General features: G+C 39.1%; 1 protein-coding gene across 6 annotated transcripts in view; it reads left to right on the top strand.

Annotated features, from left to right (window-relative positions):
* The first annotated feature begins 208 nt into the window (after positions 1 to 208).
* The window catches only part of edil3b (EGF-like repeats and discoidin I-like domains 3b), a 110,620-nt gene continuing 86,894 nt past the window's right edge, over positions 209 to 23,934 (top strand). For 3 of the 6 annotated variants that reach the window (XM_035389856.1, XM_035389857.1, XM_035389858.1), the window contains exon 1: positions 211 to 651. In XM_035389856.1, the coding sequence (XP_035245747.1) occupies positions 588 to 651 (64 nt within the window). In that variant the 5' untranslated portion in view covers positions 211 to 587. Of the gene's footprint in view, positions 652 to 23,934 lie in introns of all 6 variants that reach the window. The other 3 variants (XM_035389853.1, XM_035389854.1, XM_035389855.1) reach the window with 2 other exon arrangements.

Here is a 23,934-nt window from a genome sequence, read left to right on the forward strand (position 1 = left end):
TCAATCCATTTTACAACAAATTTCAGCCACAAACTGTGATTCTGTATTCATAAGAACTTCCCCCTTTAGTTTATCCCCTCTTGAGATGTGACCCCTCCAGTGGATCTTCAATTGACATATTGTACCCACACTCCCCCCAGATGGTGTCTCAGCTAAATCTTCAGGGATACAATAATTTAAGCTCCGCCCAGCTAGATTAAGCACTGCTTTGTACTGGCAACGCTAGCACGTGTAGGGAAGATCAAGGGGTTATCTTAATCAGCCAGACAGCGCCTCAGTCGGACCGTGGCGACTGTCTGCAGCGTGCGCTGCCGTGTTTGTACACAGTGCGCCGTCTATTCGGGACCTATACGATTTCTCTCTTTATTGCATTGTGCACCACTGCAGCAAAGAGAAACTGTACCCACACGAGCAGTATCACTTCTAACAACAGTGAAGCCGGTAGCGTCCGCTTCCCCGGGAAGGACTTAACAGAGAATACTGAGGACATAGCCTACTATCATTCCAGCGTCGCTCGCGAAAGGGAATAGAAGTTTTTATCTGCTTGCTTGTATTAGCGGACTGGGCAACTGCTATTTCATGATATAATGGGACCGTTATTTCTTGCTCTCGTCCTCAGCATAAGCGTCTCTGTCCCGCAGCACGCGGAAGGTGAGTCGCCAGCAATCGCTGATTTCACGGACAGTCCTGCGCACGAAGTCTTTAATATCCCTTGTGGTTTTTGAAAGACTGTAAAGCTTGCTCGTTTATGAAATACTGGCTGTGTACCCCAGTGAATTTAATATATTCTTTATACTACTGTGTGTGTATGTATATATGTAGCCTATGTATGTAGGCTATATAACTAGTGTGTATATGTATGTATGTATGTATATACCCTATGCATGTTCTCTCTCTCTCTCTCTCTCTCTCTCTCTCTCTCTCTCTCTCTCTATATATATATATATATATATATATATATATATATGTGTGTGTGTGTGTGTGTGAATGATAGAGTGAGAAAGCATGAATGGAATGCTTAATTTATTCTGTAATTGCGAGAAATTATAAACGCCTTGCTCCGCAATATACAGCATTTAATTAAGCACTGTCATGTTAGATGAGGACTTCGAAAATATGAAATAATCGTGCTTCCAATTTTCTAGTGATGTAATCGGTGTGATTGATTTCGAACGCCAGAGGGTAAAATTTTCGCATCTCTTCGACTTGACTCCGTGGGATGTTTGTGCTTCTTTAATGCTAAAGAGGTGATTCGTATTCACAGAGTTGTCAACTCTGCTATATTATTCATTTTTGTCATAGCAGGTTCCAGAGGACAATCACTACGTGCACGGTGCAGGCGGTGAATAGCCTGACATGCAGATAATAAATTAAAGAGTAGGCTTGTTATTTCGCATATGTGTGGATGTATCTGATTTTGGATTAATGCGCGGTTAAGAGTGAAGGTTGCCTATTGTTGAGTACTCCTGAATTTAAGCCTGACGTGGTCATAAACATAAAACGTGGCATTTTAACATTTGCCTGAATTGTACCGCTGTTCAACCTGAAAAAAATGTAAGAAAAGACCAGTTGGGAAGTCCTAGTTTTAGTAAGTTGGTTTCATTACTGTTGCAGTCCGCGTACTGAGCATACGTAATGCTCTAAATATAAATCACTACATCTGTATTTTAAATTGAAAGTGTGCACTGCACGTGTGAAAATAATTCTAAGAAAGTTTCCCTGATCTTGAAACGGGGCTGTTTAATTAAGTGGTTTAAGTACTTCTGCAGATAATATTGTTAGTAACATTTGGCAAAATCGTATAATGCACCTAATACCCAATTTTTAACATGGTTCTAAAAGGCCTATTATGTAAAACATTTAGTTATTTAAAAAAGTAATAATAATTATTTTATTATGAAACAGTGATTCCACCTATCCAGCCCAAGGTTTATATAGTTTATACAGATTCAGTTTATACATGGGTTGGGGCTATAGAGGTCACAAATGTAATACATGTTCATGAATATAACAAAGAGTCACAAATCCACAAATGCAATACAGAGTTCAGCAATAATGTAAAAATAAAAAATAAAAAAAAAATCACAAATGTAATCAAGGATGAGCCACAACTGTAATGAGGGGTATGCTTATTCAACAGACAACATACAAACATAACAGGTATCAAACATTTGGTGGCTACAGTATGTTACAAGGACAAAGATTCAAAGAGAGGTAAAGTAAAGCAGCAAAATAAAGCACAGAAAACACCATTCTCTGTCAATAGCCTTGTACTTGTACAATAGATTTTAAAACTATCTCAGAGACATACATATGTAAGGTGACATTCTTATAGAGGTTATGGGTATGACGTCAAATGAGTTAAAATAACAGACTTTCATTGTAACTCTGTGTTACATTTGTGGTGAACTCTATTCAATTTGTGGTTAACTGTGTATTACATGTGTGGTTTTGTGGCTCTCTATTGCATTTGTGGTCATGTGTTACATTTGTGACCTCTACAGGGCTTCCATGAAACATACATCAATTGCATACAGTACGTGTACTTTATCTGTCGAAGGGATATAACTTGTCATGTAGAGCCTTGTGCCTTCTTTCAAAAATTGCTGAAAGATTCTCCCTGGACATCTATAACAAAACTCGGTTAGCTCTGCTTGAAATAGCTTATGCAGTTGCAGTTAAGCTTAACAAGGTAGAGTGGTGAGATGCTTGAGATTTATGATTGATTCGGGACTCACAAGCTATATCTACAGAATAGTCTCTTTCTCTCTCTGTATCTCTCAATGACTCCCCCTCTGTCTCTCGCTCTTCCTCTATATATATATATATATATATATATATATATAGAACTGGCCCAAAGTATTAGGCTCCCTGTTAATATTTGCATGTTTATTGAATAACAAACCAAAGTACACAAAAAGTAATAAAAGTAATCTGACACGACTTTCCGCAAAATTGCCTCCTTTGGCTTTAATTACAATTAAATTAATTATTGGAAGTCTATCCTATCATTTTGAAAACTGGGAAGTGGAGGGGTGAGCAGGAGGTGGAGCAGTAATTCAATTGAGTTAAATCTTATCTAAGTTTTTTTTAGACCCCAGGTAGCCTAATACCTTTAGCCTGTAGTGCAAGTAAAATAGGTGTTAAAGTTGCAAGATATATGGCAAAGAAGAAGTTAGGCTTAGATTTTGGGGGCTAAGTAAACATTGTGGCAAGAAGGTTATTCGAATGAGGAATTGTAGAAGAAGCTTAAGCTTTCCAGGTGCAGTGTTCAGTACACACTCAGAAGCTTCCAGCTGATGGGCAGTAATGTTAACAGGAGAAGACACTGGTATGTTGTGTTGTCTAGCATGATAAACCATCGTACAACTGCACCACAACTATAGGAAGGACTCAACTAGAAATAAACCAGTTCCCCTGACTACAGTGAGATGGCAAATATGATCTGCTGGTCTAAAAGGATGTGTATCTGAAAGCAGAATTATAGCAGCTACACTGCAAGATGCAACCCCTCATCAGCAGCAAGAATTGAAAGGCCAGATTATAATTCATCAAAAAATACAGAGGTGAGCCAGAAGAGTTATGGGTCAAAGTTTTATGGACAGATGAGACCAAAATAAACCTGTACCAAAATGATGGAATGCCAAAAGTGTGGAGAAAGGAAGGAACAGTGCGTGATCAAAAACATCCCACCTCATCTGTGAAATATTGAGGAGGTAGTATCATGACTTTGGCATGTATGGCTGCTTCTGGAACAGGTTCACTTGTATTTTTTGATGTTGTAATGGAAGATGGCAGTAGCAGGATGAATTTGTAAGTGTATTGACAGATTTTTTGGCTGGCTATGCACAAATAAATTCCTCCTACCTCATCAGCTGCTGCTTCATCCTACAGCAAGACAATGACCCCAAACATACTGCCTATGCAATAAATGCATTCATTAATGGGAAAAAAGTATAACATTTCGGACTGGCAAAGACAGTCGCCTGATTTAATTCAAATTGAGCATAAATATCACTGGCTGAAGAGGAGTTTGAAGACAGAAACCCCCCGAAACAAAGATCGACTGAAAACAAATGCAGTGAGGGCCTAGACTGGCATCTCCAAATGTTTGGTGATGTTAATGGGCCGTAGACTTAATATAGTTACTGCATTTTAGGGCAATATTACTGTTTTGATGTACTCCTTAGTACATCTGTTTATTTTACACAGCTGAAAATGGTGCGACTGAACAGAAAAACGGTAAAGATTAAATGGTAATGCATTGGGTCGGATTGTCTGTACTTCCACATCATATTCATGTTTTGATCTAAAATCCAAATGTCTTCAGCATATAGAAAAAAATAACACATTTTACTCTGCCATTGCCATACTTTTGAAGTACGCTGTACACATGCACACGCACACACTCACACATTTTTAGAATAGTTTATCTCTTGTTGAGTTTTCTCAGCATGTATGCAGATGATTCAGACATTTGCTATCTCAGATGGTTCACCAACTGCTGTTTTGCTGTGGAGATGCAGTCTGTCTTTCCCGTTCTCCACTTCATGTGCAGTGTTTGCTTACTTAATACCTGATAGAACTCAGTCACAGTGCTCATTTAAAAAAATTAATATTGTGATTGATAATGAAGCAATGGAGTAGTCCTAAAAAAGTGGATGTGCGACTGTGTCAAGAATTCATGGGGAAAGAAAAACTAAATACGTAAGGCTCGTAAAACCCTTGAAAAACACAAATTTAAGTATAGAAATGGGGGTGCTGCTTATTTCCTCACCCATGCAACTTCTTCAATGGGTGAGACTAGTTGGGAAACACTGAAGCACTGGACACATGATTTCTCATATGCGACTTAAAATAAGGACAAATAAGTCACCCTGACACAGCAAGCGTCTTCTTCAGAGTTTATAATGTAGTTTAACTGGCAAGCTTGCTAGCTATGTTAGTAACATCTAATTCATGCATCATTTGTTTTTTCTGCCACTCCCGTTCAACTAAGTGATAAAAATAAAATGCCATCTCGGCAACTGAAAAAAAAATATTAGTGTCCATGTCTGTCTCAGTAATCCAGCAGCTAGCTATTTTGTCATCTTGGAGCTACAATACTAACAATCAACATACTGGTGTTGACTAAAAAAGGCTGACTAACCCGAAATTAATTGACAACTAACTTTAACTATATAAATATGAAAACCTCTAAACATCACAGGGACTTATTGGTGGCGTATACAGCTGAATCACCTGCATGGTGCCCCCTACAGCCTGGAGGCATAGTGTTACCAAGCCAAGGGTCTCTGTGGAAAGGGAAATTCCCATCTGATTGCTCTCTACTGACTCCTCTGGTGTGAGGGGAAATTGCAGTCTGCCCACTCCACCTGCTGCATGCCTTTAGCTGGGATGTGAGTCCCAGTGTGTGGCCTTCCTGTACTGGCAGGGGCTGTTGCAGTGATAGTGGTGGGCGTGGGCCTACAATTGGGATATAACAATATAAATTAGGGTGGAACACGAAAGAAAAGAGTTTCTTTTCTTTCTTCATTCTCCATGTTTGTTGTAGTGTTCACAAATGACCTGCATAGGTCCATGGGAAAATCCTAGACTTAGCAAATTGTGTCCTTATTTTATTTGTTTTACACGAGCCTGGCTTTTGTGTCTCTTTGTGAGTGTCACGTCTGCTGACTGTTAAGTGGTCGGAGCTTGTCTCAGTTGTCCATTTATTGGAGATTTGTCGATGAGTTTATAAGGATAATCCCTTCTGCGTTTCCTCTCAGAACTCTGACCTGTACTGTATGGTTACAAGTTGTGAAAGGTTAAGGCTGGGAAAGGCTCAATTTGCCCTGGGGTCTTCACTGAGAAAGAGCAGTCTGCGGTGTTGGTGCATACAGTTGCACTTAAGTCTATCCGGCGCTGGCGCTGTGCACTGGAATTCTAGTTTTTCCTCTCAGTATAATGGCTGGTTCACAGTGACACTTTAATTTTGCTTTAACAATAGCAGAAAACGCTTGGCGCTCGATGATTTATTGAAGATCGCAGTTTGAGCCCTGCAGGTTTGTGCTGAAATTTTTTTTGTATGTTCACTGTGGATGACACAAGTTATTGTAGCTTACTCGAGTGGAAATAAAGTTAGAATAATCGATAAGCAGCTTGATGTAGTACATTTTGATATCATTTTTTCCCCCCACATGGCTGTGTTTACAGACTCCGGTGAACCTTGGAGTGGAATGGAGATTTCGAACAGCTTTAAGATCTCCATATACTAAATGTCTTCATTTTGAGTGTAGAACCAATTGAGAATGCAGACATGGGAAATAACGGCCCTGTAGTGTTGGACTGTCAATGGCAAATCAAAAGAGGTACTGCACTGTGACTGAAATGGCACAGAGCATGAACAAACACATTATTTTGAATTATTGAATTGTATGCATTATCTCATTGAAACATCGTATGGCGCTCCATATGTGCTGTAAATGCCTGATGACCTAACAGCTAATAAAGTTGGTTCAAAAGTGTCCTTGTGACAGGCAGCTGGGTAGCTCATCCTGATAAGACACTGTTCCATGCCAATGCCTGCCATGGTAGCAAGAGAGGGAGGGAGGGATTGAGTCAACGGGATTTTATTTCACACTGGTGTACCTCCAGTCTGCCTGTGTATGCAAGCTGCACACAAATCAACAGATCAACACCATAGCTGTTCAAGTTCAAATGGTGTATTGTGGAGGGAAAAGAATCTGCAACTGAGATATGTTCTGTAGGAAGTGCATGCTTATCTATGGTCTCCTAGATTTATGGAGGAGGTTGCAATGATTGTTACAGGCATACCAATACAAACTAGCATTCAAATTCTGAGAATGTTTTTTTCCTTCCTGGTAAACAAAAAAAAAAAAAAACGTTTTTACTGTTCATGCGAAATACTTTCTGACGTTTTTGCCAGTGTAAATATATACATATTTGAAATCTTGTGAATACCCACACAGCCATGCAGTTTCTCTGCCATGGTCTTGGTCACTGCTTCCTCGATCTCTCCACATTTATCCGTTTTCTTCCTTGCCTGAAACGATCACTGACCCTCCCAGGAGGAATGAGAAATGAAACAGCAGGGCTCAGTGCTGACAGTAATTCTCACCCCATCCCTCTGTCACCTCAGTGTGATCTGAGAGATAAGAGAAAATCAGCTGACATGTACACTCACTCACACACACCTCCCAGTCATTTGTCAAGTTCATATTCATCCAAACAGCTCTGTGTTATGCCCATGTGTTGTTCTTTAACCATACATATTTTATTGTAGCTTTTGACAATGTGACAGTGCGGTTAAATCAACAAAATATGCCTACAACTATATTTGAAAAATGTGGGCTTGTGCTATATACAATGCACATCTATCCATTTGATTTTGGAATAAAAATAAATAAGATTTACAATAAAATTAATATTGCTTCATGTGAAAATAATTTATTACCATTTATTCTGAAGGGAATCTCGAGGTCATTTCTACACCCATGAGTATGAACTTAGCTCTAAAAGATCCACAATGAGCAAATTGGTTTTGCACAGTTATTTTTATTTTTTTGCTCATATAGGATTTAAGAAACAGTAATTAGGGATTCATTATTCCTTAATGCTTTAAGTGCTGTCAGTGCTCTTGTCTTGTAACTGAAGAGTCTTTGTTGAAGCTCTTTAATTGTGGTGATGTTTTAAGATGGCTCCATTGTTTTGCTGACATGCCTATTTGTCTATTTATGAGTGAATCAAGTTGGCAAACTATTCAACAAAAGTTGATGAAAAACATTTTCTGCACAGTTTGTGATGTGCTTTGTGTTGTGTACTGTAATGATGAGTGGGAAATAGCAATCACCCATGTGTGAATCTTTTTTTGTTTTCAGAAACTGAAAAATTAAGAAAATGAATGCCTTGAGGACTCCAATGCACACTCCAACACACTCACACGCACACCCACACTCACACACACACACACCCACACACGCTCACACGCACGCATGCTGGCATGCACACACATACACACTGAAGACTGCATATACCCTACGTGAACAGTGTTGCTTTACAGTGATCTTAATTCAGTTTTTCTCTTGTGCCTCAGCGAAATGTCATGACAGCTATATTAAAAACTAAAGGAAATGATGTGGACAGGGAGGCCCGTTTCTACATACATGCACGCTGCTATTTTCTACGAGCATAGATGATCATTTTTTTACAAAAATAATCATTAACACAAATGATAAAAATATAAGCAAATGAACAATACAATACTGAACAAGACTAAAGACCCAGTCAGACACTTCCCTCAACTTAAAGAGCTTTTTCAGTGGAGCAAACTGAACACTGCTTTATGGGATTTTACAAAATATGTAGATATTTATTTCTAGCTGTTCATTTAGTAATTCACACCACAATGTATCATTATTTGCAAACCTCAAACTCATAATATTGAGTACATAAAATAAACAAGTGTGTAAAGTTATATAGCGATATCCCACATAGCTGAACGATCATATATACATTGCCTGCATAGCAATATGCAGATGTTTAGAAGAACTTCCTCAGATTTTTGAATGCCAAGTTACCTTGCAGTGTTCCTCCAAAATTGTACCCAAGTACCTGAATGGACATTGATTCCAAAACCCTTGACTTTGTAGGAAAACTGTGAAAACTGTGTCTGGATTTAGTTTATATGTGTCCTTACTTTGCATAGTTACATGAAACGGTCCAAAAATAAAAAATATAGAAATATACAAAAACAAGAAAAATATATTAAATGGTTAATATGAAAGCACAGGTATTAATGCCTTTTAAAAACTCTACAGCCCTCCTTGCAACTGGAAGTGCAAAGACTTAAAGACAAAATCGAGACATGAATGTGATTCTTATCCAGAATCGTCAAAAATCCTTCTGCCTGTGGGAGGAGTTGTCAACCTTGTGTAGATCTTTCAGCAGAGCTCTTTGGTATAATGAAACCTGTATTAAAAATGGTCTTCCACTGTATTATTTAGTACACAGTGAGGGTGACACATGTTATGCACAATGACCCTTATATTTAAGCAGAATACCAAAGAATACCAAATGCCTTGCCGATGTAGAGAATTGGTATGGAATAACTGAGTGCATGTATAGAAATGGGGGTATTTAGCGATGAAATGAGTAAGCTTGTTTAATTTTTACCATTGCCTCTGCCCTTGCACAGCAGACCCTATTCTGTCTCATCACAACAGTCCTGTGATTCCCAACAAGCATCCAAAGTCACACATTTATGATAGGTCAGCTGCTATAGTTCTGGCTCTAATTTGGGAAATAAATTGTCCATGATATGCTGGGGCAAACCCATCAGGGCGAGGACTATAGAGGTATATTCCTTTTTGCAATTTGCACAAACTAGCTCCAAGGTCTTATTGTTCCTTGTGGAGCAATTGACATTTACTGGAAGGTAGAAAGTACAAATGAAAATGAGTAAATGGTTGAAGTCACCCATAATTAATATTAAGGTATCTCATAATGGTGACTGTGACTTGCTTATAACTATGCATATAGCATCATTGGCTGTTTTCAGACCTCCAAATGGCAGAATGCTAGCTTTTCATTTTCAGACATACACTACATGGCCTAAAGTATGTGGACACCTGACATCCAACATCTCATTCAAAAATATGGCCATTAATATGGAGTTGGTCCACCCGTTGCTATATCAACCTCCACTTTTCTGGGAAGGCTTTATAATAGATGTTGGAGCATTTCTGCAGGGATTTGCTTCCATTCTGGCAGAAGAGCATTAGTGAGGTTGAGCACTGATTGGGTGATTAAGGCCTGGCTCGCAGTTGGCTTACCCATTGGTCCCAAAGGTGTTTGATGGGGTTGAAGAAATGGTTAAATTCCTACTGTCATTTTCAGACATACGTATAAATTGCAATTTTCACAGTTGACCCTTTTTACAGTTTGTGAAGATCTATCCTCTGATTTGTCAGTTTTTCAATATGTTCTGCATGGTAATTTTTCTATGTAACTATCTCTTCATTCTGCACTAACACACTTAGAGTTATCAATACATTTAAAAAGTAGTATTTACATGTTTCTGAAGAAATTGCATTGCAGAAATGGCTATTACATCATCTCCTGTCAAGACAGATGCCAAATGAGATGCTAGTGATAACACTGATTAATAGCAATAATTAATAAACATGCTCACTTCTGGTGTACTTCCCACTGTTTAGATTAACTGTAAGACCCTCAGAACTCATGCCTCCTATACAAAAATCCCAGTATTGTAAAATAGATTTATTATTCTGGCAAATCAGTACTTGAAGCCAAATTAGTCCTTGAGCTAAACTGAATTCACTAAACTAATTTTACCAGTGGAGATTAAGTGTTGAATCAGACAAGGAATACAAGGGGTATAAAATCAATTCTGTAATTCTGTAATTCTGTAACTAAGAGGGCCAGTTGTGTGTGGTACTTCGTATGACCTACTGAATGCACAGGTGCCCACACACAGCAATGACAACCACTGCATCCTTCTATTCAGAGAAGGCTCATCTTTTGAATTGATATGATACTGTATGGATCCAGTCATCATCATCTGCTCTTTTATACAATCTTTAGGCTGAAATCTTTTTTTTTTTCTTCAAGCAATTTTTTCATTAAAAGGTAGGCCTATGTAAAGGCAGTAGTCAGCCACAGGCTTTTCCTTCTTATTTTCCATTACAGATTTACAGATACCATTCCATTACAGATAATTCAAGGCAGAACCCTGAAGACAAAGATGTTGACAGTAAGTTAAAGGAGATCATTTTTTATAATCTCTATGGGGTCAAATTAAAGATGGACTGAGCTTTCTGAAACCAGTATGAAGCTGTTCTTTTCTTGTTTGTTAGCTAAGCAGTAGGCTAAGCAGGACATTCTCTGAGACATCCTAATGTTAAAAGAGCAGTGCACCCAAAAATGAACTTATGGTTATGTTTCTGCATACCCGGAGTAGTATCTGTCCATCCAGATAGTTTTTCTGAAATGTGATGAGTTTTCAGCTTTGCTGTAGCTGAACGTGATCAAATGGGCCTCGCAGGTCCATCTTTGTGTGGCTTCAAAGTGACAAAATTTACATTTAAAAAATGTAATAGTGATGTCTCTTTCCAATTATAATCCCGCAGCTACTCACTAGCATTCACAGACCTTAATTTGTGCACAGTTTCATCAAACTACTTCTACTGAAGTACACTAACCGTGTAGGCTATATCTGAGCAAAGTCGTGCAGACGGACCAGCATGAAACTTGAGAGATGGTGACTTGGTGTGATGAAATGCGACTGTTGGTTGTAATTTCAATATAGTAACTTGTTAGTGATTTACTTATTAAAGTACATAACAGCTTATCATGGTTAAGATATTAACTGATGTAATTTATATAATAATATTTCAACCATGAATTTTGAAGCTGTGCTTTAGTAAAAGTAAGTTGCTAACAAGTTGCTATATTGAAGCTACAAAAGATTCCATTCTGCCAAAGTCACATCATCATCACTCAAGTTTTATACTAGTCCGCCCTGCACAAGATTATATATGCTGAGCAGTTATCTTACTTTGGTAGAAGAGGTAGTCCAAATTTTTCAAATGTTAATTTCTGACGATTTGAAGCCATATAAATATGGACCACATAGTCCATCTTATCAGGTTCAGCTGCAGTGAATATTTAGAAAACATGTCACATTTCAGTAAAACTATCTGGAAGGACAGATACTATTCTGGGTTAGTAGAACTATACCTTCATGTCATTTTGAGGTGAACTGCCCCTTTAATGCTGTTCTCCTGTGTTCGACTTGGCAAAAACATCGAACGGTCGTGAGTCTTCAACCACAATCCCGATTATAGCAATGTGGCTCTGAAAAATTTAGGTGTATTTCACCAGAGCTGCTCTCTGCATTCCGGTAATGGACAAGCATATTGTTAGATATCAAGTTGAGCGCAGGCAAAGACATAATATGTAACTGTGCTAATGGAGTCTATCCAAAATTTCTTAGTTAAACAAGTTAGGTACATTAGGCACAGCAAATAGCTTTGGATATCTTGAGCCAATGTGTGCCATTACTTTTAAAAATACATTTTCCATTCCCTACTTAGTGGATATGTAAAAGTGTTTCCACAGACTTCTGTGTCAAGTGGCTCTTAAAAGACAGAGTTTCCATGTCTTAAGTTTTGGTCCGAGGTAAACTGAAGTTCTTTCATGTTTGGCCACAAGTGATTGGGACAACTTAAATTGCTGGTCTCTTGTGGCTCATTCAGGCATCTTGAAAGTTCCCTGGAATGACTCAGAAGGAATATTCTGTTTTCTTCTTTTCTTATCACAGAGAAACAGAGCTCTTGATTGCTCTTGTAGGTAATGCCAGTGAAGTAACAGAATGAGAGAGTGTGCTTATTCAGTTTGCTGCCAAGTACAAATGAAGGCAGAGTAAGTGAGGTCCAGCATGAGGTTTCTAAAGGTTTGAGTGTATACTTGGAAATTTAAGTTACTGTCAGCCTCCTCCAATTTATTCATGATTGTTTCTTGAGTGAAATGTTCAGTCAGGTTGCATGGGCACCAGAGAATCTAAGCATTAGATATTAATTAATATCGTCTTTACAATGGGAGGTAACCAGATATGGCCACTCTTCAACTGCTTTTATACATCTGTTTCCAGTCGTTATGGACGCAGTCCCAGAGAGGTTAAATGACAGCAGATTTGGCTAGATGTGTCACCCAGCACCCCATTTCCAAGTCTTTCTATTTTTACCATTGAATTCCACCATTTCAAGTCGTTTTTTTTTACCTCAATATTAAGGTAAATAAGAAGACTACAAGCCATTAACCTTAGCTATGAAATCCATAACTAATAATAATAATAATAATTATTATTATTATTATTATTGTTGTTGTTATTATTATTATTATTATAAAACCAAAATGTAATTATCTAATGGCTACATGGATTTTAGATAACACATCTTTAATGTAATATGTTGAACACGGATTGGATTCATGCGTAATAATATGTGCATGTAAATGTACATGCAGTGTAATTTAAGTTGCTGGTTGCTCGCTGGTTTGACTCGAGAGTTTGTACAGAAATCAAACCAACCCATAGTGCTTTGTGCTCCCTCCAAAATCCAATCAGAGAAAATAATTGAGTGAAATGTTCTTATCTTGTTGTGCAGTAGCTCTGCTCATTCAAAGAGTATGACTTGTAGTCTCTTGCTCCAGTATGATAATTGGGGGGGGGTGTTTCTGGGAAGAATTTGAAGCAGCACTCTTGAAGCACTCTTTGAGATCACCTCCTGCCTTCTGAAGTGCATGTATTCTGTCTCCTGTTGCGACTTCTTTGCATATTTTACACATTGAAGAAAAATGTGATTATTCTCTCTTTCCCTGATACATGTGTTGGCTGTGCTTCAGTGTTAGTTGCATATTTTCTTATCGCAGGTAACCTGTTCTTGGGTCCAGAGCCACTTTGCAATGTACCATGTTTGAGAGCTCGCTCTATAATTTTACAGAGCAGATCAAGGTCTTTTGTCTCTGCATTAGCATAAGTTGGAGGTGTAAAATGACTGTGTGGCAACAGTTGCCCCAGAGTGTGAACACCGTATGCTTTTAAAAATGCAAATTACAACCATTGAGGTGCCTTTTGGGAGTCTGTTTCTCTGGATACAGGTTGAGAAACTGATATGGGGGGGGGGGGGGGGCGGGGGGGGGGGGGGCAGTGGTCGGGGTCTGATGGCAGGATGAGGATTTGGGAGCTGTAAATCCTTCCATTGCTGTAGAAATTCCAGTTCACAGGCCGACCCATTTTGCAAGTGTGTGCAAATACATTAAATCATATTTAATTGTATGTGTCCCTTTCACTTCCGACACATTCCCTCCCAAGCCCTTGTTAACTTGCGTTGTGCCTTTGTGTGATGCGATTAATTATTCATTTTCATTAGCACATGCCTCTGACTGCATTATAGTTTTAAGCGCACATATCTCATCGATCTAAAAACCCCACTGTGCCCTTAGAGGGAGTCTGTTGAGCACTGAAAGATCATTTCAAAGGTGGTTAAATTATGGTGAGCTATTGTGTCTTAAGACATTTGGCTGTACATGTCCTCTGGGTTTTCTTCTGATATCTGTTTGAGACTGATGAACAGGAAACAGGTATAAAATGCCAATTTATATAAATACATTAATGAGGACTTCAAACAGTGAAAAACTATTACTATCCTTTCTAGTGCAGGTAATCTTTAGAAACCTGCAGGTTTCCACTCTCATCCAGTACTTTCAAAATGTCTAAAGCTACCTGAAAAATGAACATGAAAGAACACAGTGAATTATAGAAGCAGGTCATGACTTTTCCCTAAGCTACAGGACTCCATTACAGGCTTTCCATCGCCCTGATTATGTAGAGTTTCCTGTCATGTGACAGACACCTGATAAAATTCATAATATTTGCTTTGGTTAAACTGTCTATGATAGCATGGAGGAATGTGTTTCAAATCCTTCCTACAAATGATCTGTATATAAATCGCAAAATCATCCCAAAGTTGTGCACTGGAGAACGAGCTTATCAATTCCATCCAGTGAACGCCCTCACGTATCCTTGTATGGTTGGGATTTCTACTATATAATCCTCACGAAACCATTGTCATGTGATATAAAATTGATATATGGCCACTTTATGTATTTCTTTTTCTTTATGCTTTGATGGTTTACAGCAGTTTTATTGGTGGATAGATGTATTTGCATCAGGCATGTTTCATGCTCATCCGACAGTTCAAAATGAAACGTTAAGTCTTTCTGTGTTGTGTGGAGTCATGCCCTTAGGTTAGGGTTCACAGGGAGACAGATCAGGAAGGGAAATTCAGCAGGTGACCTTTCTGTCATCTGGAGCCAATTATTTCACCAGAGAGCGCAGGGCACACTGCTGTTTTGTTTGATCCCTACTGATCTGAATTTAATTTCAACTTGGGTATTTCTTTCCTAACTAAGACAATAAAAGCCAAGCATTCTTTTTGTCCTTTATATTTGAGAGTGTAGTGTAGTGGTTAATAACTTTTGAGGTTACAGGGTCAAATCACAGTGTACTATTCAACAAGGTACTTGTTTTGGCTTGCTTCAGAAAAAATATTCAGCTATAATGGTCTTTCTGAATAAGGGCATTTTTTCATGATCATTTTTGAGAGGGTCTGTGCTTGTGTTAGTGGAATGCAGACTAATCAAGGCCCAAGCATCACAGAGCTCTTTCTACCTGAGGTATTCACATTCTGTTCATACAAACGTGACGTAAATACCTTTTAGGGGAGTTAAATGGGTGAAATGCTGGAACACTAATTTTTACACAGGTCGTAATGCATTTGCACTTTGAAGAGTTCCAAATGTAGGAGGAGAAAATGTAAAATATGTGCATGAGCCATTAGATGTGATTTATCAAGGTTGGCAACGTTTGCGGCCAAACCGATCACACCTATTATTTAATGCCTGGAGAAAGCAGATGTAAATTTCATTCAAGCATATTTGAGTGTTAGATTAAGTAATTGTCAGTGTGCTCGTGTGCAGATGGAACACATCAGCTACCAGGCCATATCATCAATGCCTTAGTCAGTGAGCTTAAGGATGAACTGGAGCCAGACACAAAATGGAACTACAGTATGTCACCTCTGCAGCCAAAAAAATACTTTTTTAAAATATTATGATTGCCATGATTACTTTGATGGCCTTGAGTTAATATCCATAACTTGTATCTCCCAAGATGTAGGGTGCTTAAAGAAATAACTTAAGGGTCTCCCTATAGTACACCAGTAGTGCTGACTTTGTTTAAATAGAAGTCTCACAGTTTTTTTTTTCTTCTTTTGTTACAAATGAATTGTTGTTCTCCTCTACCAAGACATTGAATGCCTCTTTGGCAAACATACATTTCCTCTTACACTACTTGAAAAATTGTTTCCTTACACACTCAAAAGGAATCCTTTAATAGGTGCCTCTATTCAAATGAACAAGTTGCAGCTGTGTACATTTGAATAATTAGCATGCATAAATACCTGGTTAAACTGAGAACATGTGGAGATGATGTTTTATGAACTCATGATGCTAATTAGCGCTTTCCTTAGCAAATATGCCTCTTGGTTGGATATGACATAATCTAAAACTTTTTAGAAAACTTTTGCATGCATGCATCTATAACAGGTTTTGATGACTTAATATCCACATAATATACTAATGTCTATTTAAATGGATCTTAAATGGATCTGCTGTGGATGTAAAAGTTAATTTGGAAATAAATCACTGGGAGCACTGAAGCTAATGTACCAGCTGGACTAGATGTCTTCTCCCATCCAGAGCCTTCATAAGAGTTTGTGTTATGTCACAGTTTTAATGCTGTCCTTCACAGAGTTACAGGACAGCAGACGATAAAGTTTGTTCCTGGCCTTAGGCTTTGGCTGAATTCAATTTGCTCAGTAGCAAACACAATTTTGCGTGAGAAGGTGAATAAGGCATAGAGTAGCACGGCCCTTCCTGCCAGCAGTCTTAAATCCAATCCATTTAACTTGCACCAGGGGGAGTTCCAGGAGAAAATGAAAACCCAGGGAAAGTGTATGACTGGACGTGCCAGACATTCACTGATCAGATGCAAAAGAGCCATTGACACCTGGGATTCCTGGGAATCAGTTTTCAAAGCATGCATTTTTAGAAGCCTTGGGGGGAAACACAATTTTCAGGCGTCTATCGAACAGACGGATCCTTGTGAAATATCTTTCTGATAATTTTTCCAGAGAACAGCCAGCATGCCAGCACAGTACTTTTGCAGTGCGACAATCTCTATTTGCGTCCCCTTGAGAGCAGCCGCCGCAGCACAGCTGAGTGGGTCTGCGCTCTTTTTAATGTGGTCTCAGACTACAGGCTTGACATTGTGAAACCCCTTCAGGCTAAAGCAGCGAAGGAGACCAGCGTATGTGCTGGCAAGAGTAGGTCAACGTGTGTTCTCCTTCTAATTGAAACTGGAATTTTTAATTTCACAGGAGTTTTACTCTCGTTTTTGAAAATCTTTCAGGTTTTCATACAGGTCAGGTCAGCGTGATATACTGTGTATGTCTATGCTGCTCTTCCGTGGTCAAGGGATTAATTCATTCATTCATTAATTCACTCTCGCTAGAACATGCTTCTTATTGCTTGGGTATCTGTGCGTTTTATGGTGACCCTGTGTTCCAAGGAAGATCATAGCATAGAGAATTATTTACAGATTAATCCTTGTTTTTTTTCAAACATTTCCCAGTGTCTGTGGGGTCAGTGAGGTCAAAGCAACATTATCATTGGCCAGACTCTTACTTGAACATGCTATTGAACAGATAGCCAAGTGTGAGTCACTTTCCCTCCTTTGTTTTGTGTTATCAACTAAAGTTAAATTGTGTGAAAGTTAAAAGGCAACACAAGACCACAGTTTCCATGTAGACAGTTATTATATACACAGACAAACATCCCTTGTCATTTCACACATACACAAATAGCAAATACAAGCTCTTGCTTGATGCCATTCACTACCCATAAATTACAGACAGAATGAGACTGACAGATTGTTTTTGATAATTTCAACAAACGAGGGACACTTCTAATTGAATAGGACACAGCAGGAGTTGCCTAGCAATTGGAATAGTGTTTTTCATTCCAGCATTCTGGCAATAAAAAACAGATTCAGAGAACGGTGATCAGCACACAGAATTATGTTTTGTTTATATATTCATTGACCTTCCTATGCTCTAATTGGGTGATGGAGTGAATCTTAGAACCATTTTCAGCTGTATAGTATAAATTTCCCATCAGCCTGCAGTTCCTCACGTGACTCCATCCATGCGTTTTCAGTGACACCAGCTGGCTTGGATCTTTCTCTAAAACATCTTGTTAGTGCGAGTATGACTCTTTGGTCTTAATTCGACAGGCCATCTCAGGCAGTGTTTTACATTCAAAATGTTTACATTTGAGTCATTTGAAATATCTCCTATGTCAATGAAGTAGCCGAGTATACCTTTTTTCTGCAGCCCTCTAGATTTTTGGTCCCAGAATTGTTGTATGTATGTGAGTGAATCCATTTCTGAGAACAGAAATGAATCATAATAAAGAGAATTAAATTTCTTAATGTATAATGTATTCTCTCGTGATTAATGTTTGGGGGTGGACTTAATTAATGGACTGTGCTTTTCTTTGCTAAACATATTATACGGTCCACTCTACAAATAGGCCAATTAACCGGCTGGGCTTGTGAGATATTGTTCAGAATGAGAACTGTAGAATTGTGTATGGAAAACATGTTTTTATAGGTAATTTATCACAATTATACAAGTATATGGTTGTACTCAAATGGCAGCGATGCGGTATTGTGCTATTTTTCAACTTCATGGATTCTTTACATAAAAGATGTATGTGAATTGGAGATGTACATGTTTATATCTTGATTTTTTCCCCCCTTTTGTTTAAATGCATATCTGCCCCTGAATTGTGCTTGTTGTGAATGTGTATTTTGTTCTGGTAGTGCATCTGCGTTGGAACAAAAAGGACCTGCTGATGAATTATTAACTAAAAACTACACTTCAAATAAGTGCAATAACTTACAATACATCCCCAAGCCAAAAGCGCACAGACTGAATGACAGCACAATTCTGCCTTTGGACAATGTCCTTGCTAACTGGGCCTACTTATGTCATTCATCATTCTACACCTGCATAGATGGACAGTAATGTGCAGGATGTTTGTGTGTGTGTGTATGTATGCATACTGTATGTGTTTGCATGCACGTGTCAATGAGTGTAAGAACTCCTTGAACGTGAAAAGTGTCCCAGTGCAATACACTTACCTATGAACAAAAAATTGTTATATCGGAATTAGACTGGGGAAACCACCATGAAGCGACCTGATTTTGGCTCGTCTCAGCTCCACAGCTGTGGACGGGTTTGTGTATTGTCAGGCGTGTGCAGGGTGCTGAAGTGATGTCCTGATCTGGTGGGCAGTTTATGCAGAATGTGTTTGTTTATTATTGTGACTTGAATGAAGATCAGACTATATTTAATGATTAATTAATGCAAAAACCCTGGTAATTCCAAAGGATTCACAAAGTTTTTATTTTTGGTTTGGCGCTGAATGGATCTGCTTTAAATCGTCTGCGCTAACCTATTAAACAGGGATTGTCAAACATATCCCTTACTAACTGAGAGAAATACCGAAGCCCCCAGTAACTACAAATGCATCCAGACAACAGGTGGAAGCGGGGGTGGTAGAGGGGTGAGCACAAGTCTGCGAGCTGCAGCAAGCGTAACATGCAAAAAGCAGTGCAGGCTATGAGCCGCACCTGTGAGGTGTGACTGTCGGTTTAAAAAGGCGCTCCATTAGTGCTCTGTGCATGTGATACATTGGGCATGAGAACATGTAGTGATGTGTGTATGTAATTGGTTGAGTGTGAGAACATGTAGTGATGTGTGTATGTGATTGGTTGAGTGTGAGAATGTGTAATGATGCGTGTATGTGATTGGTTGACCAGTGGTTGGCGTTTCCTGACCAAACTTGCTCTGTGCATTTCCCTGGGTTTCAGCGTGGGTTTCAGCATAGTAGAATATTGGGTTCTTGAGATTATTTCCAGAGATGAAGCAAAGATGAATTGCGGAGTTTCAGGAGCATATATTTGACATAGAACTGATTATCACCAACACAGCTATTTGCATTCAAGTCCAGCAGTCACTGACAGTCAGAACTGTTCAGACCATTACCAATCGAAAAGGATGTTCATGCCACATGATTTCAGCGCGTTCTCTGAATACCGTTGAGAGAGGTTAAGGTTTACGCTGATCATAAACATTTATAGCTGGCCACAAGGATGCCCGTAATGATACCTTGACAACCCCCTTCCCTGCCTACAAGCTAAAAAAACTAAAACGAGCTGTGAGAGAACAGCATTATAAATGAAGCCGCAATATGCGATGGCTCCTGGAAATGTCCAGAGAGTGTGCGTTTCTCATTGAGAGCAATGAATGGCAGAGGCATCCAGGGACGATCATAAGACAGCTCGATGGCACGTGGTTTTCTGCTGCAGGCATGGTCGATAGGAACGAAGGTTTACAGATGCAATAGATAACTGGTATATGAAATAAGATTCATCGAGAAATACATTTGCCAAGGTATGAACAGTATTTATTATGCTCAGACTGTATGTAATTTATGAAAATTATCATGTGCTGCAGAAATGAGAACGTTCCCGGTGTGTGTATATATTTATGTGGCAATAATTCATGTTCGTCATATGTGACATACCCATAATAATTTCTAGGATATTGTAGAACACATTAACATATATTAGCTTTAATATGGAAGGCTGGATTACGCAGAGGAGCAGCAGGACAGCGGAAGGAGAACACACATTTGACACAGACAGAGCTATTAGTAAAAGCCCAATGGCTCTCAAATATAAAAGAAGATCTTTGGGAAAAGACTACGTAACAGAATGAGGATCAACACATTATAATGTGCATTCCAGGGCTTCTTTATTCTTACCATATGTGAGATGATGGGGTTGGTGCGTTTTGGCCTGCATACATTGAGAATGAGAACTGTGTGTCATGCTTGAGAACCCCTGAAACCATTATGGCATGGATGTAATCAATGTTCGTCCTGACATTAAGTCCAAGTGCCATAAATGAGAAAAAAGTAACATTTCTTTGCAGTTCTGCAAATTAAGCAATGAACAAAATTAACACGTGGACTGTGTTCTAAGAAAAAGAAAAAGAAAAAAAAAAACAAGCACTTGTCTTTATTTGTAAGTCAAGATTAAACACATTTTGATTGATCCCAGTCAAACATTGATTGAACCCAGGCCTGCATCTAGATTATCTGTCCTCGTTAATCATTGAAAGCTGAGAACACCCTTCCAAGTGCGGCAGCGCTTTGTCAATAATATGCGCCTCATGAAACACTTTCCTACAAAGGCCTCGGTGAATCACATGGGTCAGCTCCGTTTTGAACTATTTCCTTTTCATTTAAAGCGACACTGTCTTCACAGCGCAGACAGGCGTATAAATGAGCCAGACACCCGGCAAGCAAGGCGCCTGAGCTTTTGTTCAGAAGGATGTTTAGAGGATCCGCAGAGTGGATTGTATCGACTCAAAACCGGAGTCTTAGTTTTTTCCCCTTCACAACGTTTCGCACATTGCCTGAGCTTAAAGGTCGACCTAAAAGAGCTGAGCATCAAATGTGCTATAGTCCCAAAAGCAAATGCAGACTTCTTTTTCTGTAATCCGCATCACTTCTAATTGGACGGCAAATTGGGTCATACATCATCTCAATCTCCGATGTGGCCGTTTGCAGCCAGCGAGCCGTAGAGCGATCATTCAGTCATCCAAACCCTGGGGTGTCCTGTAATCGCAGACAGCACACATTAGATGTCCTCTACAAAGCTGAGCCACCGTTACACCAGCTTTCTTTATCCCTTAGATTTCTGTGTAAAATCCAAGCGAGATTTAAGGCCCAGGTCCTGTCAAATACCAGCTTCTCCCAGCAGAATGACTTCAGCCCTGCTTAAGGTGGATCCTGCTCATTTCTGTCTGGGTGTGGCTTAAACTGCGGACAGGTAGGTACAGCTGGCACCTGAGGGCTGAACACTGACCAAACAGTTTTGGTAAACGTTGTGGGTTTAACACCGTGGGTAGTTTTGAAAAGCATACGAACGGCAGTGAGAAAAAGTGAAAACTCATGCTTAAAAAACATCACTTATAACTCACTTATGAATATTCATTTCAACCGACTTTGAATTTAAATCACTGATCAGATATTACAAAAATAAAGAAATGAACTAAACTGTTTGTTTATTTTACATATATTTTATATTATTACCTGTGTGAACGCACCAGTATAGTTTCAGCAACTTAAATTTGATGAGTATGATGGTTAACCACTAAAGATCCTTATATTAACTGTAATAATGCTAGAGAGACCTGCCAAGTCCTGTTATATTTTTCATTAATGCATTTCCTTAACGTGCATTCTTCACTGCCCTGTGGGAACAGTCGTAGATGCAGAACCCGTTTCAGAGTGTTTTCAAATGCATTGCCTCTTTCCGATAGTGCCATTAGCACTGACTGGGAATAGCATTTCTGAATTATCTTTGTAGAAAAAGCATCAACACTGGATATGTATGTTCTTAGAAGACAAAGGTCTGCCCAGAGGTGGTCTATTGGGGAGATTAAACATGGTGTGCCACATCCTGGTCTAGCTAAGGATCCTGTGGCTATTTACATATAGTAGTTTCCGTTTAGGAATTATAATGCAGTGACAGAACCTTAAATTCAAAATGTAGAGATTCTACTGGCCTGGCTTGGTACAGTAACTTTGTTTTTCCCCATACCTGGAATCCCTTAATCAACAATTCTTTGCATTCATTGTGTGGCGGTGGCAGAGTGAATGCAAATTTGCAGTGTTGAGACCTCTAATACGTATTTCCCATTGAAGCAGCCTGCTGGATTTACCTGTATATACCTTTCTCAAATTCAAAGCCCCTTTCCCACTATGGAGCTGGAACCAACCTGGTTTAATTGCAGCCCTTTTCCAGTACAGAAAAGGGTTGTTGGAACACGATGTGTAGTTTCGGTCTTGGGTTTCCTGTTATGTATTTTTTGTTATCCTGACCAGCGTCAGCTCAGCCTACGAGTGCTACTGCTGCTGGCCTACTTTAGAGCCCGCCATGGGGGAACTGAACACTGCACGCTGCACTGCTTGCATCAGCGTCTGTATTAAAACCCAGGGAGACATAAAGATGGGAATAAGGCAAGGAGGGCAATCAGTGACTAAAGCAATACTGTATATATGAAAAACTTAAAATGGAGTCAACAGTTTTTTCAACAGGACCTGGTTAAAACTGCTGGCTGTGTCAATTCAGTAATCTCGCTCTGGGCAAAGCTGTGTTCAGTGTGATGTCATGTGCTCTGGTCTTGGGTGCACTGCAATGGGGAACACCAGTCATGCAGCGACCAGCAGGCAGCACTGGTTCTGGCTTGTGCTTTCCTGTTTCTACCTCTGTTGAATAAAAAGCGATATACTGTAAAGTCACTGACCTGGGATCAGATGATAAACCTAGAGAATATCCCTTTTAAAGAACAAAAAACTATAGTATGGGATAGTGGGTGTGTTTTTTATGCCACGTTCACTGTGGCTCCCAAATCCACAAAGGGTACATGTGCACAGTGTTCTGCGCATGGATGGAAACCAATTTTTCTAATGTTTCTTGTGTTAACAGTGCATATATTTTTAAAAATGGTTATTTTTTTTCCCCCATTAGGGACCTTTGGAAAACATCTAGTAATGTCTCCACTGAAGCACTTTTAAAATTGAGTTGTAATGGTCCTGTGAGAAAATAGGCCATTGGTGAAAATTAGTCCCTTGAAAGGTTTGTAAAATAAAATTATGATTGAATACTTTTTTAAAAAGCAAAACAAAGCAAAAAACCTACAGTCAAATGTAATCCATGTTCACCCAGATTACTTCAGTCTGTCATATTCTGCAGGAAGGTGTACGTGCAATACGCAGGGCCAAGAAGCATAACTCAGACATGAGTGCATACACCGACAGACATGAGAAGTCCTACTATGCTCTGAAATCCAGAAAATCTCCACAAAGTATATTAATTCCCACATGGTTCATTCTCTTTTTTTAAATACTAAAAGTGCACATTATAAACAACATTTAAGTAGTCGAAACATTTTAAGATGGTGAGAGGAAATGAAAGGAGATTGAGACCCCTGTTCTGGAGTGCTTAAGCTTGATAAACTCCAGTCCTTGAGGGCCATAGTGCCTGCTGCTTTTTGGTGTTTCAGTAGAAGTGACTAATTTACGTTCTCTTCGTTCTTAAGGCCTGCTCACTAATTGGCTGCTCACTGAAATTAAACTGCAAATACCTGCAGA

Source organism: Anguilla anguilla, chromosome 14 (assembly GCF_013347855.1).
Source record: "Anguilla anguilla isolate fAngAng1 chromosome 14, fAngAng1.pri, whole genome shotgun sequence".
Lineage (NCBI taxonomy): Eukaryota > Metazoa > Chordata > Actinopteri > Anguilliformes > Anguillidae > Anguilla > Anguilla anguilla.